At 46.2% G+C, this 15,976-nt stretch overlaps 2 protein-coding genes and 1 long non-coding RNA gene across 6 annotated transcripts in view; 1 reads left to right on the forward strand and 2 right to left on the reverse strand.

The window, feature by feature from the left end:
• Window positions 1–5,273, forward strand: LOC127597924 (AFG3-like protein 1). Its single transcript, XM_052061299.1, has 16 exons — window positions 1–277; window positions 1,039–1,123; window positions 1,219–1,319; window positions 1,525–1,674; window positions 1,750–1,821; window positions 1,917–2,041; window positions 2,114–2,384; window positions 2,452–2,589; window positions 2,713–2,866; window positions 2,961–3,068; window positions 3,137–3,262; window positions 3,353–3,463; window positions 3,550–3,665; window positions 3,746–3,946; window positions 4,034–4,228; window positions 4,306–5,273. Exons 1-16 carry the CDS (start codon window positions 149–151, stop codon window positions 4,552–4,554), a joined length of 2,331 nt encoding a protein of 776 aa, XP_051917259.1. The 5' UTR covers window positions 1–148; the 3' UTR covers window positions 4,555–5,273.
• Window positions 5,269–15,976, reverse strand: part of LOC127597923 (voltage-dependent calcium channel subunit alpha-2/delta-4-like) — a 24,684-nt gene continuing 13,976 nt past the window's right edge. The window contains exons 30-40 of one of the 2 annotated variants that reach the window (XM_052061298.1): window positions 15,812–15,856; window positions 14,922–14,984; window positions 14,462–14,532; window positions 14,084–14,162; window positions 13,601–13,653; window positions 13,449–13,504; window positions 12,530–12,550; window positions 12,325–12,442; window positions 12,096–12,211; window positions 11,672–11,754; window positions 5,269–5,739 (exon numbers count right to left, since the gene is read on the reverse strand). In XM_052061298.1, coding sequence (XP_051917258.1) covers window positions 5,638–5,739; window positions 11,672–11,754; window positions 12,096–12,211; window positions 12,325–12,442; window positions 12,530–12,550; window positions 13,449–13,504; window positions 13,601–13,653; window positions 14,084–14,162; window positions 14,462–14,532; window positions 14,922–14,984; window positions 15,812–15,856 — 807 coding nt within the window. In that variant the 3' untranslated portion in view covers window positions 5,269–5,637. Of the gene's footprint in view, window positions 5,740–11,671; window positions 11,755–12,095; window positions 12,212–12,287; window positions 12,443–12,529; window positions 12,551–13,448; window positions 13,505–13,600; window positions 13,654–14,083; window positions 14,163–14,461; window positions 14,533–14,921; window positions 14,985–15,811; window positions 15,857–15,976 lie in introns of those variants that run through there. The other variant, XM_052061297.1, reaches the window with a different exon arrangement.
• Window positions 9,280–11,661, reverse strand: LOC127597934 (uncharacterized). 3 transcript variants are annotated; one of them, XR_007961811.1, is made up of 2 exons: window positions 11,508–11,661; window positions 9,280–9,326 (listed from the first exon to the last, which is right to left on the reverse strand). It is a non-coding gene; the product is annotated as an uncharacterized LOC127597934 (long non-coding RNA). The 3 variants fall into 3 exon arrangements; XR_007961810.1 differs by lacking the exon at window positions 9,280–9,326 and adding an exon at window positions 10,306–10,352; XR_007961812.1 differs by lacking the exon at window positions 9,280–9,326 and adding an exon at window positions 11,332–11,378.

Here is a 15,976-nt window from a genome sequence, read left to right on the forward strand (position 1 = left end):
GATCCTATGGGTCTTTGCATGATCCGGGTTGACATTTGACGTTGGTCCTTGTTCAATAACAGCACAACGATGAGGTAGAAGAAAACGCGATTGACTAGGGAATTAGTTGGATCTTTGGGCTCCCCAACGGTTGGTCGGCACGGGGAGGATGTCACAGCTTTTGAGGCTACTCTCGGCGGCCGCTCGGCCTCTGTGCTACCGGGCAGTTACGACCCGGCTTCACGCCGTCCCCACTGGACGTCGTTTCATTGGCGGATGCACGCGCTTCGCCGTGCTGGTAATTGGCTCTTATTTAAAAATCGTTCGCTCCAATTAATAGCCTTTCTGTCTATAAATGATGTGATTTATGTTAATCGTTGACTTATAAAGACTCCATTTTGAGAACCGTGGCTAAGTTGACGGGTGAGTGGAAGTGCTTCTGTCAAACTGGTGGACGGTCGAAGCTCTCCTTTTTGGTATTAATTCTTCCACAACAAACAAAATGAAACAATTTAATTATACGCGAAATCATTCATTTATTCGGGGCAGGCGCTCCTGCGAGTATTGACTGACAACTCCACAAAACAACTTCATGACTCAAATTGAGACGCGAACAGTTAAAGTTCACGTAATTGTGTACACCACAAGCAAACAAACGTCTGTCTGAATACAAGAAAATGCAAACGTTGCTTTTCCTGAAAGAGCTAACGAGCTAACGCCAGTGCAAAGAGCTGACGTGAGAGCTAATTGCGTGATATATCGCCTAGTCTACATGTGAACTTTGGGAATTGACGTCATTGTAATGGACTGATTATTTTCACCCATTATTTATGTGACACTCCTGCTAGCAATAACAACAACAACAACAACAAAAAAAGCAATTAACAATTTCTGGCGTGTTTGGCGTTCCGTCGGCAAAGAGCCAAGTAGGAGCGACGTCATTATCATTATCGTAAAGCATCCTTACGTCACTGTTTATGTCCTATTAATAATAATTATAATAATGTTCCCTTTTTAGCATTCTGCAAAGCAACTTAGTATAGCATCGTTTCTTTTCAGAGTGCCCGTCCGACCGCGGCCGACTTTGTGTCCATCCGTAGCTTCCGGGTGGCTCGGCGACGTCTTTATTCCAATGAGGCCAAAGGTGAACGCCCACCCGGATACAATTTGACGGCAACGAGAAAAAAAAACAAACAAAAAAAAAACCAAAGGCGTTTTTTGATCGTCTGTGGTTTCCAGATGGGAAAGGAGATGGCGCGGGAGCTCGAGGAGGACGGGCAGGAGGCGGGAAGAGAGGAGGGGGAGGAGCCAAAAAAGACTGGTGGAGTCAAATGCAGAAGGTGTGGCTTATGAAATGCCCGGATGTCTCGCCGTTTCACCACAAAACACCACAAAAGTGGGACGCTGCCGCATGGGTTAAAAAAAAAAAAAAAAAAAGAATCTGATGGAGCAAATGTTCACGTTAAAAAAAAAAAAAAAGGATCCGATGGAGCAAATGTTTCACGCTAGCGTCTGAAATGGTTGCACCCCGCCGCTTGCGCTCAGGGCGACTTCCCGTGGGACGAGAAGGACTTTCGCTATTGGGCGGTCGCGGCGGCCGGCGCCGGCGCCACGCTGCTCTACTTGTACTTCCGCGACAACGGCCGCGAAATCAGCTGGAAGGACTTTGTGCAGCGCTACCTGGGCCGCGGCACGGTAAGGCGCCTCGGCGGGCCTTTGCTTTATCGATTGATTGATTGATTGATTGATTGATTCCGCGCGGGAGTTCAGGTGGATCGTCTGGAGGTGGTCAACAAGCAGTACGTGCGCGTGGTCCTGATGCCCGGCGCGGATGCCGAAGGGGTGAGTGGCAATGTTTTGAAAAACGAGCATTTGCAACCGGCGGGTCAGGACTGCGGCCGGCTAGCTAAACTTAACTGACGGCGGCCCACGCGCAGAGCTACGTGTGGTTCAACATCGGCAGCGTGGACACGTTTGAGAGGAACCTGGAGACGGCCCACTCGGAGCTCGGCATGGAGACGTCGCGCCGGCCCGCCGTGGTCTACAGCTCCGAGAGCGACGGGTTAGCGCCCGCCGTACCTCGCCCGCGGGGGCGCGCCGGAGGCGGTCCCTCTCATCGGGCGTTGTCACGCAGGTCTTTCCTGATGAGCATGATCCCCACGCTGCTCCTCATCGGCTTCCTACTCTTCACGCTGCGCCGCGGGCCCATGGGGGCGGGGCCCGGGGGCGGCCGGGGCGGGCCCTTCGGCATGAGCGAGTCCACCGCCAAGATGATGAAGGACAACATCGAGGTGAAGTTCAAGGACGTGGCGGGCTGCGAGGAGGCCAAGCTGGAGATCCTGGAGTTCGTCAACTTCCTCAAGAACCCGCAGCAGTACCAGGACCTCGGAGCCAAGATCCCCAAGGTGCCACCTTCGGCCTCCTGCGGTCAAACCGTCGTCGGGGTTTCACCGACTCGACTTCCTTTGCTAGGGCGCCGTGCTGTCGGGCCCCCCCGGTACCGGCAAGACGCTTCTGGCCAAAGCCACCGCCGGCGAGGCCGACGTTCCCTTCATCACCGTCAATGGCTCGGAATTCCTGGAGATGTTCGTGGGCGTCGGTCCCGCCAGGGTGAGGACCCCGAACGGGACGCTACCAAGTTGTCGCGTCACGCCCGATTGCGCCAGAAGGGGGCGTGAGCGAGACGACTGTCGATCAACCGTTCCCCCCCCCCCCTAAAAAAATGATTGGCAGGTGAGGGACATGTTCGCCATGGCGAGGAAGAACGCCCCCTGCATCCTCTTCATCGACGAGATCGACGCGGTGGGCCGCAAGCGAGGCGGCGGCAACTTTGGCGGCCAGAGCGAGCAGGAGAACACGCTCAACCAGCTCCTGGTGGAGATGGACGGTGGGTTGCGCCGTGGTGGGGGCGAGCAACCGTCCAAGCAAGCCTCACGTTTTTTGTTTTTTTTTCATTGATTTCCTTTTTTGCCGTTTGCCAGGCTTCAACACGGCCACCAACGTGGTGGTCCTGGCCGGCACCAACAGACCCGACGTCCTGGACCCCGCCCTCATGAGGCCCGGGCGCTTCGACAGGCAGATCTACATCGGTAACGAAAAACAAAACCAAATAAGTCGGCGAAAGCGACTTATTTGTTGTCGTCGCGGCTCCCGGCAGGCCCTCCGGACATCAAAGGGCGGGCGTCCATCTTTCGGGTGCACCTGCGACCAATCAAGTTGGACCCCGATGTGGACAAGGACACGCTGGCCAGGAAAATGGCCGCCGCCACGCCCGGATTCACCGGCACGTAACGTCCGAAAACGCGCCAGCCACCCCCAAAAAGCTGATGATGACGTTTTGGTTTTTTTTGGGTGGGGGGGCGCCGGCGCGCAGGGGCCGACATCGCCAACGTCTGCAACGAGGCGGCGCTGATCGCGGCCAGGCACCTCCACCCGCACGTGGGCCATAAAGACTTTGAGCAGGCCATCGACAGGGTCATCGGAGGTCAGTTGCAGGATACCGCTCGGACCCCCCCAACTCCTTTTTCTCGCTCGCCTTCCTCGAGCGCTCGTCTGCCGTCCCGCCTTCAGGTCTGGAGAAGAAGACGCAGGTCCTGCAGCCGGCGGAGAAAAAGACGGTGGCCTACCACGAGGCGGGCCACGCCGTCACCGGCTGGTTCCTGCGGCACGCCGACCCGCTGCTCAAGGTGAGCCACGCCGCCGTCGCCGGGGGCAACCGGGTTCGGGCCGGGGGGGACCGACGTTTCTCGTCGTGACCTCCTGCCAGGTGTCCATCATCCCCCGCGGGAAGGGGCTAGGCTACGCGCAGTACCTCCCCCGCGAGCAGTTCCTGTACAGCCGCGAGCAGCTCTTTGACAGGATGTGCATGATGCTGGGGGGGCGCGTGGCCGAGAGCGTCTTCTTCGGGCGCGTCACCACCGGCGCGCAGGACGACCTCAAGAAGGTGACGCAGTCCGCGTACGCGCAGGTACAAGCGCCCACCGCCCGCGCGCAAGCTAGCTAGCTAGCTTGCGGCGACGCTTCTGAAAATCGTTGCCGTTGGCGACGGCGGCAGGTGGTCCAGTTCGGGATGAGCGAGAAGGTGGGCCAGGTGTCGTTTGAGCTGCCGCGCCGGGGCGACATGGTCCTGGAGAAGCCCTACAGCGAAGCCACGGCCGAGCTGATCGACGACGAGGTCCGGGCGTTGGTGGAGCGGGCGTATGCGAGCACCCTGCAGCTAGTCCAGGAAAAGAAGGACCTGGTGGAGATGGTACTGCCTCGCCACGCTCGCATTCGGGTGAAAACCAAAAACCGGGTTGTGACCGGACGAGCTTTCGCGTGCTTAAGGTGGGCAAGCGGCTGCTGGAGAAGGAAGTCCTGGACAAGGCCGACATGCTGGAGCTGCTGGGCCCGAGGCCCTTCGAGGAGAAGTCCACGTATGAGGACTTCGTGGAGGGCACGGGGAGCCTGGACGAGGACACCAGCCTGCCCGACGGCCTGCGCCATTGGAACCGAGAGCGCTCCGGCGGCAAGACCGAAGACGACGACAACGACGTTGATGCCGACGACGCCCGGAACAAGCAGCAGGCCCGATAGACCGCGGGCCCCCCCAGATCGGACCCCGCCTCGGCTGTCAGGCCCGTGGACACTTTTAGAATTAAGAAAGTATTTATTGGCTGCAATTTTCCATCCTTCAACTCAAGGATGAAGAAACGTGGACCTTTCGGGCTCCTCATTTTAGGGGCGGAGCCGTCACGATGATTTGGCTCGACACCGCAGCTCCGCTTACCCTTTGGCTTTGACGCCATTGGTCCAGAGTGGCTCTTTTGCGGTGGGACTCGATCCGCCTCCTCGTGGCCAGGCACTCCAGATGCCTTCATTTATAGTCGTTTTTTATTATTATTATTTTTTTTTCATGCCATTTTTGGACTTGGTGCCACTGGCCCCGCCCACTGTGATGTCACAGGAACTTTTTGGCACGTTCAACTCTTTTTTATTTTTATTTTTATCTTCCCAAGTTTATTCTAGGAAAATTAAAATGACATTTGCCCCCCCCCCCCTTCACATGTGATTCTCTCTCAAAGAAATCAACTTCACGTGTCTGAGAGGAACATTTTTACACTTCTTTAAAAAAAACACTCCCTCTGTGACATCATTTTCATGATTTTCTTGCCTGAAAATTATTTTTTTCAAAACTTGTTCTCAAATTCGAAAACAATTCACGCGAGATGATTTTCATTGTCACGTTGATCCTTTTTGACAAAGACGACTTGATGACCGTTCAATTGAAATGGAAGGAGGCCACTCATGTTTCATTTGACGATATCGGTAAATTGTTTTTATTCACGGCGTTTTTCAAAATGGTTTGCATAAAGCAATTACAAGAAAAAATAAAATATATATACAGTGGAACAACTGCCACATACTTGCCCTCCTGTGGATTCACCCACCTGCTTTTTTTTGGGGGGGGGGGCTACTTTGGACTTTGTTTGCTTAGGATTTCGTTTTTTGTGTTTTATCAATACACTTCTTCAAATCCACCCTGCTCCTCTCTCCTGCCTGCTTTTTGGGGTCCACCACCTCGCAACGTGACACATCCAGCCCATAAAATCGCATCCCTTGATGGGGGTGAAGCCGAGGTTGTCTGGATCCACCAAGCCGATTGGCCGCGTGTCATCGTTACGTCATCAAGAGGAGCGTCCCCGAAAGCAGCAGGCTGCTGGCGAAAAGCCCGATCGACAGGGAGATGGTGGACGCGCCCCCGCAGTCCTTGGCGTTTTCCTGACACGCACACAAACGAGATTACACTAAAAAGTCGAGCAGAAGACATATTCCATGTTTTGATGTGTTGTTGTCAAATCCTGCTCCTTTTACATTTCAGAGTTCTTTTTAAGTCGCCATTATTTGTTTTAAGAATTGTGGCCTCACCCCGCCTTATGTCTCGGAGGTCCTCCGCACCAGTCCGGTGCCTCAGGTCTTCGGACCAGACGCTATTAGAGGTACCGAGAACTAAGCAAAGGCTCAAGAGGGGGCGGAGCCATTTCCGTGTATACTGTAGTAAAATATTTCCTTTTGTAAAACTGATTATTAAAATATAGCGATTGAGCACAGAAGGACTATGCTAGCCAGCATGCTAACACTTGCGATGCTACTGTGAAGCTAACGTACACATTTCCGTGTATACTGTAGTAAAATATTTCCTTTTGTAAAACTGATTAAAATGTAGCAATTGAGCACAGAAGGACTATGCTAGCCAGCATGCTAACACTTGCGATGCTACTGTGAAGCTAACGTACACATTTCCGTGTATACTGTAGTAAAATATTTCCTTTTATAAAACTGATTAAAATATAGCGATTGAGCACAGAAGGTCTATGCTAGCCAACATGCTAACAGTTGCGATGCTACTGTGAAGCTAACGTACACATTTCCGTGTATAGTGTAGTAAAATATTTCCTTTTATAAAACTGATTAAAATATAGCGATTGAGCACAGAAGGACTATGCTAGCCAGCATGCTAACACTTGCGATGCTACTGTGAAGCTAACGTACACATTTCCGTGTATACTGTAGTAAAATATTTCCTTTTATAAAACTGATTGAAATATAGCGATTGAGCACAGAAGGACTATGCTAGCCAGCATGCTAACACTTGCGATGCTACTGTGAAGCTAACGTACACATTTCCGTGTATACTGTAGTAAAATATTTCCTTTTATAAAACTGATTGAAATATAGCGATTGAGCACAGAAGGACTATGCTAGCCAGCATGCTAACACTTGCGATGCTACTGTGAAGCTAACGTACACATTTCCGTGTATACTGTAGTCAAATATTTCCTTTTATAAAACTGATTAAAATATAGCGATTGAACACAGAAGGACTATGCTAGCCAGCATGCTAACAGTTGCGATGCTACTGTGAAGCTAACGTACACATTTCCGTGTATACTGTAGTAAAATATTTCCTTTTATAAAACTGATTAAAATATAGCGATTGAGCACAGAAGGACTATGCTAGCCAACATGCTAACACTTGCGATGCTCCTGTGAAGCTAACGTACACATTTCCGTGTATACTGTAGTCAAATATTTCCTTTTATAAAACTGATTAAAATATAGCGATTGAGCACAGAAGGACTATGCTAGCCAACATGCTAACAGTTGCTATGCTACTGTGAAGCTAACGTACACATTTCCGTGTATACTGTAGTCAAATATTTCCTTTTGTAAAACTGATTGAAATATAGCGATTGAGCACAGAAGGACTATGCTAGCCAGCATGCTAACAGTTGCGATGCTACTGTGAAGCTAACCTACACATTTCCGTGTATACTGTAGTAAAATATTTCCTTTTATAAAACTGATTTGAAATATAGCGATTGAGCACAGAAGGACTATGCTAGCCAACATGCTAACAGTTGCGATGCTACTGTGAAGCTAACGTACACATTTCCGTGTATACTGTAGTAAAATATTTCCTTTTATAAAACTGATTTGAAATATAGCGATTGAGCACAGAAGGACTATGCTAGCCAGCATGCTAACAGTTGCGATGCTACTGTGAAGCTAACGTACACATTTCCGTGTATACTGTAGTAAAATATTTCCTCTTATAAAACTGATTGAAATATAGCGATTGAGCACAGAAGGACTATGCTAGCCAGCATGCTAACAGTTGCGATGCTACTGTGAAGCTAACGTACACATTTCCGTGTATACTGTAGTAAAATATTTCCTTTTGTAAAACTGATTAAAATATAGCGATTGAGCACAGCAGGACTATGCTAGCCAGCATGCTAACAGTTGCGATGCTACTGTGAAGCTAACGTACACATTTCCGTGTATACTGTAGTAAAATATTTCCTTTTATAAAACTGATTAAAATATAGCGATTGAACACAGAAGGACTATGCTAGCCAGCATGCTAACAGTTGCGATGCTACTGTGAAGCTAACGTACACATTTCCGTGTATACTGTAGTAAAATATTTCCTTTTATAAAACTGATTAAAATATAGCGATTGAGCACAGAAGGACTATGCTAGCCAACATGCTAACACTTGCGATGCTCCTGTGAAGCTAACGTACACATTTCCGTGTATACTGTAGTCAAATATTTCCTTTTATAAAACTGATTAAAATATAGCGATTGAGCACAGAAGGACTATGCTAGCCAACATGCTAACAGTTGCTATGCTACTGTGAAGCTAACGTACACATTTCCGTGTATACTGTAGTCAAATATTTCCTTTTGTAAAACTGATTGAAATATAGCGATTGAGCACAGAAGGACTATGCTAGCCAGCATGCTAACAGTTGCGATGCTACTGTGAAGCTAACCTACACATTTCCGTGTATACTGTAGTAAAATATTTCCTTTTATAAAACTGATTTGAAATATAGCGATTGAGCACAGAAGGACTATGCTAGCCAACATGCTAACAGTTGCGATGCTACTGTGAAGCTAACGTACACATTTCCGTGTATACTGTAGTAAAATATTTCCTTTTATAAAACTGATTTGAAATATAGCGATTGAGCACAGAAGGACTATGCTAGCCAGCATGCTAACAGTTGCGATGCTACTGTGAAGCTAACGTACACATTTCCGTGTATACTGTAGTAAAATATTTCCTCTTATAAAACTGATTGAAATATAGCGATTGAGCACAGAAGGACTATGCTAGCCAGCATGCTAACAGTTGCGATGCTACTGTGAAGCTAACGTACACATTTCCGTGTATACTGTAGTAAAATATTTCCTTTTGTAAAACTGATTAAAATATAGCGATTGAGCACAGCAGGACTATGCTAGCCAGCATGCTAACAGTTGCGATGCTACTGTGAAGCTAACGTACACATTTCCGTGTATACTGTAGTAAAATATTTCCTTTTATAAAACTGATTAAAATATAGCGATTGAACACAGAAGGACTATGCTAGCCAGCATGCTAACAGTTGCGATGCTACTGTGAAGCTAACGTACACATTTCCGTGTATACTGTAGTAAAATATTTCCTTTTATAAAACTGATTAAAATATAGCGATTGAGCACAGAAGGACTATGCTAGCCAACATGCTAACACTTGCGATGCTCCTGTGAAGCTAACGTACACATTTCCGTGTATACTGTAGTCAAATATTTCCTTTTATAAAACTGATTAAAATATAGCGATTGAGCACAGAAGGACTATGCTAGCCAACATGCTAACAGTTGCTATGCTACTGTGAAGCTAACGTACACATTTCCGTGTATACTGTAGTCAAATATTTCCTTTTGTAAAACTGATTGAAATATAGCGATTGAGCACAGAAGGACTATGCTAGCCAGCATGCTAACAGTTGCGATGCTACTGTGAAGCTAACCTACACATTTCCGTGTATACTGTAGTAAAATATTTCCTTTTATAAAACTGATTTGAAATATAGCGATTGAGCACAGAAGGACTATGCTAGCCAACATGCTAACAGTTGCGATGCTACTGTGAAGCTAACGTACACATTTCCGTGTATACTGTAGTAAAATATTTCCTTTTATAAAACTGATTTGAAATATAGCGATTGAGCACAGAAGGACTATGCTAGCCAGCATGCTAACAGTTGCGATGCTACTGTGAAGCTAACGTACACATTTCCGTGTATACTGTAGTAAAATATTTCCTCTTATAAAACTGATTGAAATATAGCGATTGAGCACAGAAGGACTATGCTAGCCAGCATGCTAACAGTTGCGATGCTACTGTGAAGCTAACGTACACATTTCCGTGTATACTGTAGTAAAATATTTCCTTTTGTAAAACTGATTAAAATATAGCGATTGAGCACAGCAGGACTATGCTAGCCAGCATGCTAACAGTTGCGATGCTACTGTGAAGCTAACGTACACATTTCCGTGTATACTGTAGTAAAATATTTCCTTTTATAAAACTGATTAAAATATAGCGATTGAACACAGAAGGACTATGCTAGCCAGCATGCTAACAGTTGCGATGCTACTGTGAAGCTAACGTACACATTTCCGTGTATACTGTAGTAAAATATTTCCTTTTATAAAACTGATTAAAATATAGCGATTGAGCACAGAAGGACTATGCTAGCCAACATGCTAACACTTGCGATGCTCCTGTGAAGCTAACGTACACATTTCCGTGTATACTGTAGTCAAATATTTCCTTTTATAAAACTGATTAAAATATAGCGATTGAGCACAGAAGGACTATGCTAGCCAACATGCTAACAGTTGCTATGCTACTGTGAAGCTAACGTACACATTTCCGTGTATACTGTAGTCAAATATTTCCTTTTGTAAAACTGATTGAAATATAGCGATTGAGCACAGAAGGACTATGCTAGCCAGCATGCTAACAGTTGCGATGCTACTGTGAAGCTAACCTACACATTTCCGTGTATACTGTAGTAAAATATTTCCTTTTATAAAACTGATTTGAAATATAGCGATTGAGCACAGAAGGACTATGCTAGCCAACATGCTAACAGTTGCGATGCTACTGTGAAGCTAACGTACACATTTCCGTGTATACTGTAGTAAAATATTTCCTTTTATAAAACTGATTTGAAATATAGCGATTGAGCACAGAAGGACTATGCTAGCCAGCATGCTAACAGTTGCGATGCTACTGTGAAGCTAACGTACACATTTCCGTGTATACTGTAGTAAAATATTTCCTCTTATAAAACTGATTGAAATATAGCGATTGAGCACAGAAGGACTATGCTAGCCAGCATGCTAACAGTTGCGATGCTACTGTGAAGCTAACGTACACATTTCCGTGTATACTGTAGTAAAATATTTCCTTTTGTAAAACTGATTAAAATATAGCGATTGAGCACAGCAGGACTATGCTAGCCAGCATGCTAACAGTTGCGATGCTACTGTGAAGCTAACGTACACATTTCCGTGTATACTGTAGTAAAATATTTCCTTTTATAAAACTGATTAAAATATAGCGATTGAACACAGAAGGACTATGCTAGCCAGCATGCTAACAGTTGCGATGCTACTGTGAAGCTAACGTACACATTTCCGTGTATACTGTAGTAAAATATTTCCTTTTATAAAACTGATTAAAATATAGCGATTGAGCACAGAAGGACTATGCTAGCCAACATGCTAACACTTGCGATGCTCCTGTGAAGCTAACGTACACATTTCCGTGTATACTGTAGTCAAATATTTCCTTTTATAAAACTGATTAAAATATAGCGATTGAGCACAGAAGGACTATGCTAGCCAACATGCTAACAGTTGCTATGCTACTGTGAAGCTAACGTACACATTTCCGTGTATACTGTAGTCAAATATTTCCTTTTGTAAAACTGATTGAAATATAGCGATTGAGCACAGAAGGACTATGCTAGCCAGCATGCTAACAGTTGCGATGCTACTGTGAAGCTAACCTACACATTTCCGTGTATACTGTAGTAAAATATTTCCTTTTATAAAACTGATTTGAAATATAGCGATTGAGCACAGAAGGACTATGCTAGCCAACATGCTAACAGTTGCGATGCTACTGTGAAGCTAACGTACACATTTAGGGATCCAAAATATCTCGGTTTGGAGGTGGTACAGTTTAAATCTTCGGAAAAACATTTACCACAAGCTAAATAATGCGAAAGAAATGTCAATTTTGGTCCAAAGAAATGCGTTTCGCGAACGATTGGTCGGCTTCGACCGCTCGGAGCCTGACCTTGGGGTGGTAAGCGTGGCAAGACTCGGGGCGCCGGCGTACTTTCTGCGACTTCATCCGCTTGCACTTGACCGTGGCGTTATGTTGGACGTCGTCAAGGCAAAGGCGGCGCTGTCGCTTTGCGGTAGGCGGCCACTAGGTGGCGACGCAAGCGTGTTTGGCAAAAAAAAAAAAAAAGGATATATTTGACGGCGCTGTCGCTTTGCGGGAGGCGGCCACTAGGTGGCGACGCAAGCGTGTTTGGCAAAAAAAAAAAAAAAGGATATATTTGACGGCGCTGTCGCTTTGCGGAAGGCGGCCACTAGGTGGCGACGCAAGCGTGTTTGGCCCAAAAAAAAAAACAAAGGATATATTTGACGCTGTCGCTTAGCGGGAGGCGGCCGCTAGGTGGCGACGCAAGCGTGTTTGGCAAAAAAAAGGATATATTTGATCTCTTTGGGCTCCAGCGGGATGGCGCCGTACTGGCGGGAACAGTCGCAGTTGGCCTCCGTCACCACCACCAGCAAGTTGCTGTCCGGGACCCGCTGCACTACAAACATCCTGCAAAAAAAAAAAAAAAAGGCGACACCCGCAAAAGACCAACGAGTCACACCGCGCGACAACATGAAGTGAAATAGCAGCTCATCATTTATGGTCTGTTACGGGCGATGTACTTCTGGCAACGTCCACATTTAATGATGCTGTTTGCCTCCTTGACGGACGGCTCGGACGTGAAGCCGGGATAGGCCGTCTCGCATGGAACCAGAGCATCCACCTTCTTCTGCTTGTGACCTGCACACACACACACACACAGGTGCGTGCAACATACAATCAAATCCAGCAGGTGGCGCCCTGATGTTAAATGGGGGTTGAACTCACTGGTGTGATAGCCAGCCTTGGCTTCGATGATGATGGTGATGATGAAGGTGATGATGATGATGATGATGATGATGGGCATGTGGAGGAGGAGGAGGATGATGATGATGATGATGATGGTGGTGATGATGATGATGGTGGTGATGATGATGATGGGCATGTGGAGGAGGAGGATGATGATGATGATGATGATGATGATGATGGGCATGTGGAGGAGGAGGATGATGATGATGATGGTGGTGATGATGATGATGGGCATGTGGAGGAGGAGGAGGATGATGATGATGATGATGATGATGATGATGATGATGATGATGATGATGGTGATGATGATGATGATGATGGGCATGTGGAGGAGGAGGAGGAGGAGGATGATGATGATGATGATGATGATGATGATGATGATGATGATGATGGTGATATATGGTGTCATAGGGGTAAAAACATGATAATGATGACAAGAAGCACACAAGGGCGCCCCCTATAGAGCAGGAGCATTTTTGTTTTTGTTTTGTTTTGTATTTTGGACGACAGCGCTGCCTTGAGATACAAGCGATCGGACTTTTTCAGAGACACGAGCTGTCATTCGGATGTTATGCAAGCGGGGGGCCGTCAACTCGCTTAACTACACCAAAAAATAAAAATAAAAAAATAGAACCGAAGTGGCATCACCTCGTTTCTTGTTCGGTTTGCGTCCACGTGAGCGTGTCATATTGCCGTCGCAGCACTCAAGCCAACTCTTGAATTCTTGACAGTTTCATGAAGTTTTCGTTTCATTTGGGTGGGGGCCCCGATTCATTTCATGTCTGAAGATGATTTTTTTTTTCATTTTGAGTTTCTTGAGCATATTCACGGAACAAGCTCAGCTCGTATGTCAAGGCACGGCAGTATTATTGTTATATGATAACAACTGATTTATTACCGTCCACCAAATAATCCGAGTGCCACAAACCGCACAGGTTGAAGTCCAACACGAACCTTGGGAGACACGCAAGGCACAGTTGGGCACATTTTACTCCACAAAGTCGGTCCGGCATGAATATAGGAGGCAAAAAATAAGTTTTGGATCCTCACATGAGCACATTGGAAAAGATCCATCGAAGGATGGCTGCCAGATTGTAGAAAGGCTGCAGCCACAAAAAAAAAAAAAAAAACAAGAGTCAACATTGCCAGCAATCGCAACTTCAACCACAAGAGCACAAAAGGTCAACAACTACAAATCAAGCCCACAAGTTGTTGCGAGGCTTCAACATGCAATTTGGCTTGTAGGCCATTGGCGGAGCTACGGGGTGGCCGTGCAGGGCCATGGCCACCCCAATACAACCGGGCAACATTTTGATATCTGGAGATTTAATGTTTTTTTTTCTGCCATGTTCAATTGGATGCAGTATTCTTTGACCTTGTGATACTCCACTACAAGCTTTTAAAAAAATATATAGATATTGACTGCATATTTAATTGCAAATTTGATCTGCATGCAAGCTACAAAATAATCCGCTTTCGGTAAAGAAGGCTCGTTGCTCGTGTGGTCCGTCGTGTGTTGCGGCGTGAACTGACGCTGAGCAGAGGCCTCGGAGCGCTGCTGGCGTGGTGATGGCTGTTCTTGCACATGGCCTGGTAGTCAAACAGCGACACTCTGCCAAGGCAAACCCGCGTTTCGTCAGCAGTGTGACAAATATGCAAAAAGCGGCACACAAAATTTTATTTTTTTATGGAAAAGCAAAAGTAAACTCAGATATTTTTTGTTAAATTAGCAATAAATAAAGATGATTTTTTTTTTACACAAAATGTTTTTTTTCCCACATTTAAAAGACATTGTAATCCTCTGAAAATATTTTTGGGGGGGTGGAAAAAAAGTTTTTTTTTTTTCTTGTGAATGTGGAATTTTTTTCTCGAAATTCCAGCCAGAGTGCGCGCGTTTCCACGGAAACTGACTTTTTATACATGCCCATCTTGATCAGCATCGCCATGACGGCGCCGTCCACTTCGCCCATGAACCGACCAACCTGGGGGGGGGGGGGGGGGAGAAAAAAAAAAGGACATTGGCGCGTCAAAATTGTTTTAAGGAGAAAACCAATTTGAGTTTTGATTTTGTGGCTGAGGTTGATCAGCTGCGAGATGGCCAGCTGTCACCCGGACCAATCAAATGATGACACGATGGCATCACACTCCATGGGTTGGAACGCGTGCGGGTGCGCGTGCGGGTGCGCGTGCGGGTGCGGGTCAGCGTTCAAGGTAAGCGTGAAGGGCGTGCGGCTGATCCGGTGGCAAAGATTAGGGAAGCAAATCCTGCCTCATCACCCAGATGTTGTTGTTGTTTTTTTTTTGTCCCCCCCTCGGAAATAATCCTGTACTCCCCACTGTGACCCGTGACCTGCGACCTCTGAGCTCTCACCTCCTTGGTCTCCTTGGACAACAGGATGAAACCGTGATTGTCCACCAGCAGACACCTCAGATCCTGAAAAACGACGGCATCGCGTCAGCGTCGTGTTAAACGGCGGCTCATGTGACGTGTGACGTTGTGTCATGTATGCGCTTTACATTAAATATACTGTGTATATATATATACTATGTATATATATATTATATATATTATATATATAATTAATAAGAAAATTGATCTGCACGTCGGTCAGATTGCATTTTTTTCAGGAAAACAACATTTTGAAAGGTGAATTTCACTGACCAAAGCATGTAGAGGTGGGGAGAGGAGAAGCGGCAGTAAAACAGGCCAAAATCCAACTATCAGGGACACGAGACTATTTTGATGGAAGCAAATGCATGCGTGTTAAACGGCGGCTCATGTGACGTGTGGCGTGTCTCGCGTCATGTGACATTGTGTTATGTATGCGCTTTACATTCAATATACTGTATATATATATATATATATATATATATATATATATATATATATATATATATATAATATATATATTATATATAATTAATAAGCAAATTGATCTGCACGTCGGTCAGATTGCATTTTTTTTTCATGAAAACAACATTTTGAAAGGTGAATTTCACTGACCAAAGCATGTAGAGGTGGGGAGAGGAGAAGCGGCAGTAAAACAGGCCAAAATCCAAATATCAGGGACACGAGACTATTTTGATGGAAGCAAATGCATGCGTGCCAAACGTGATTTCTTTTTTTGTTTACTTTGAATTTTGAACTTTTGGCTAAGCCACTGTAATGCTATGCGGTTAATGGCAACATGCTAGTAGCATAAATGCTATCTCATGACGACGCGTGTCATGCGATGCGACGCCAAGCGTGATGCGACTTACGTCACGTTCACAGCTAAGGGGACACACGCCGTCCACGTTGGAACACTGAGATGCCCGCCCGCATGCACGCATGCCCACCAAGGTGATCGTAACGACAAAAAAGATCAATAAATTAGGGACGCTGTGCGCCAACTGTCACAAAGAAACAATCGAAGACAAAAAAAA

This window comes from Hippocampus zosterae, chromosome 3 (assembly GCF_025434085.1).
Source record: "Hippocampus zosterae strain Florida chromosome 3, ASM2543408v3, whole genome shotgun sequence".
Lineage (NCBI taxonomy): Eukaryota > Metazoa > Chordata > Actinopteri > Syngnathiformes > Syngnathidae > Hippocampus > Hippocampus zosterae.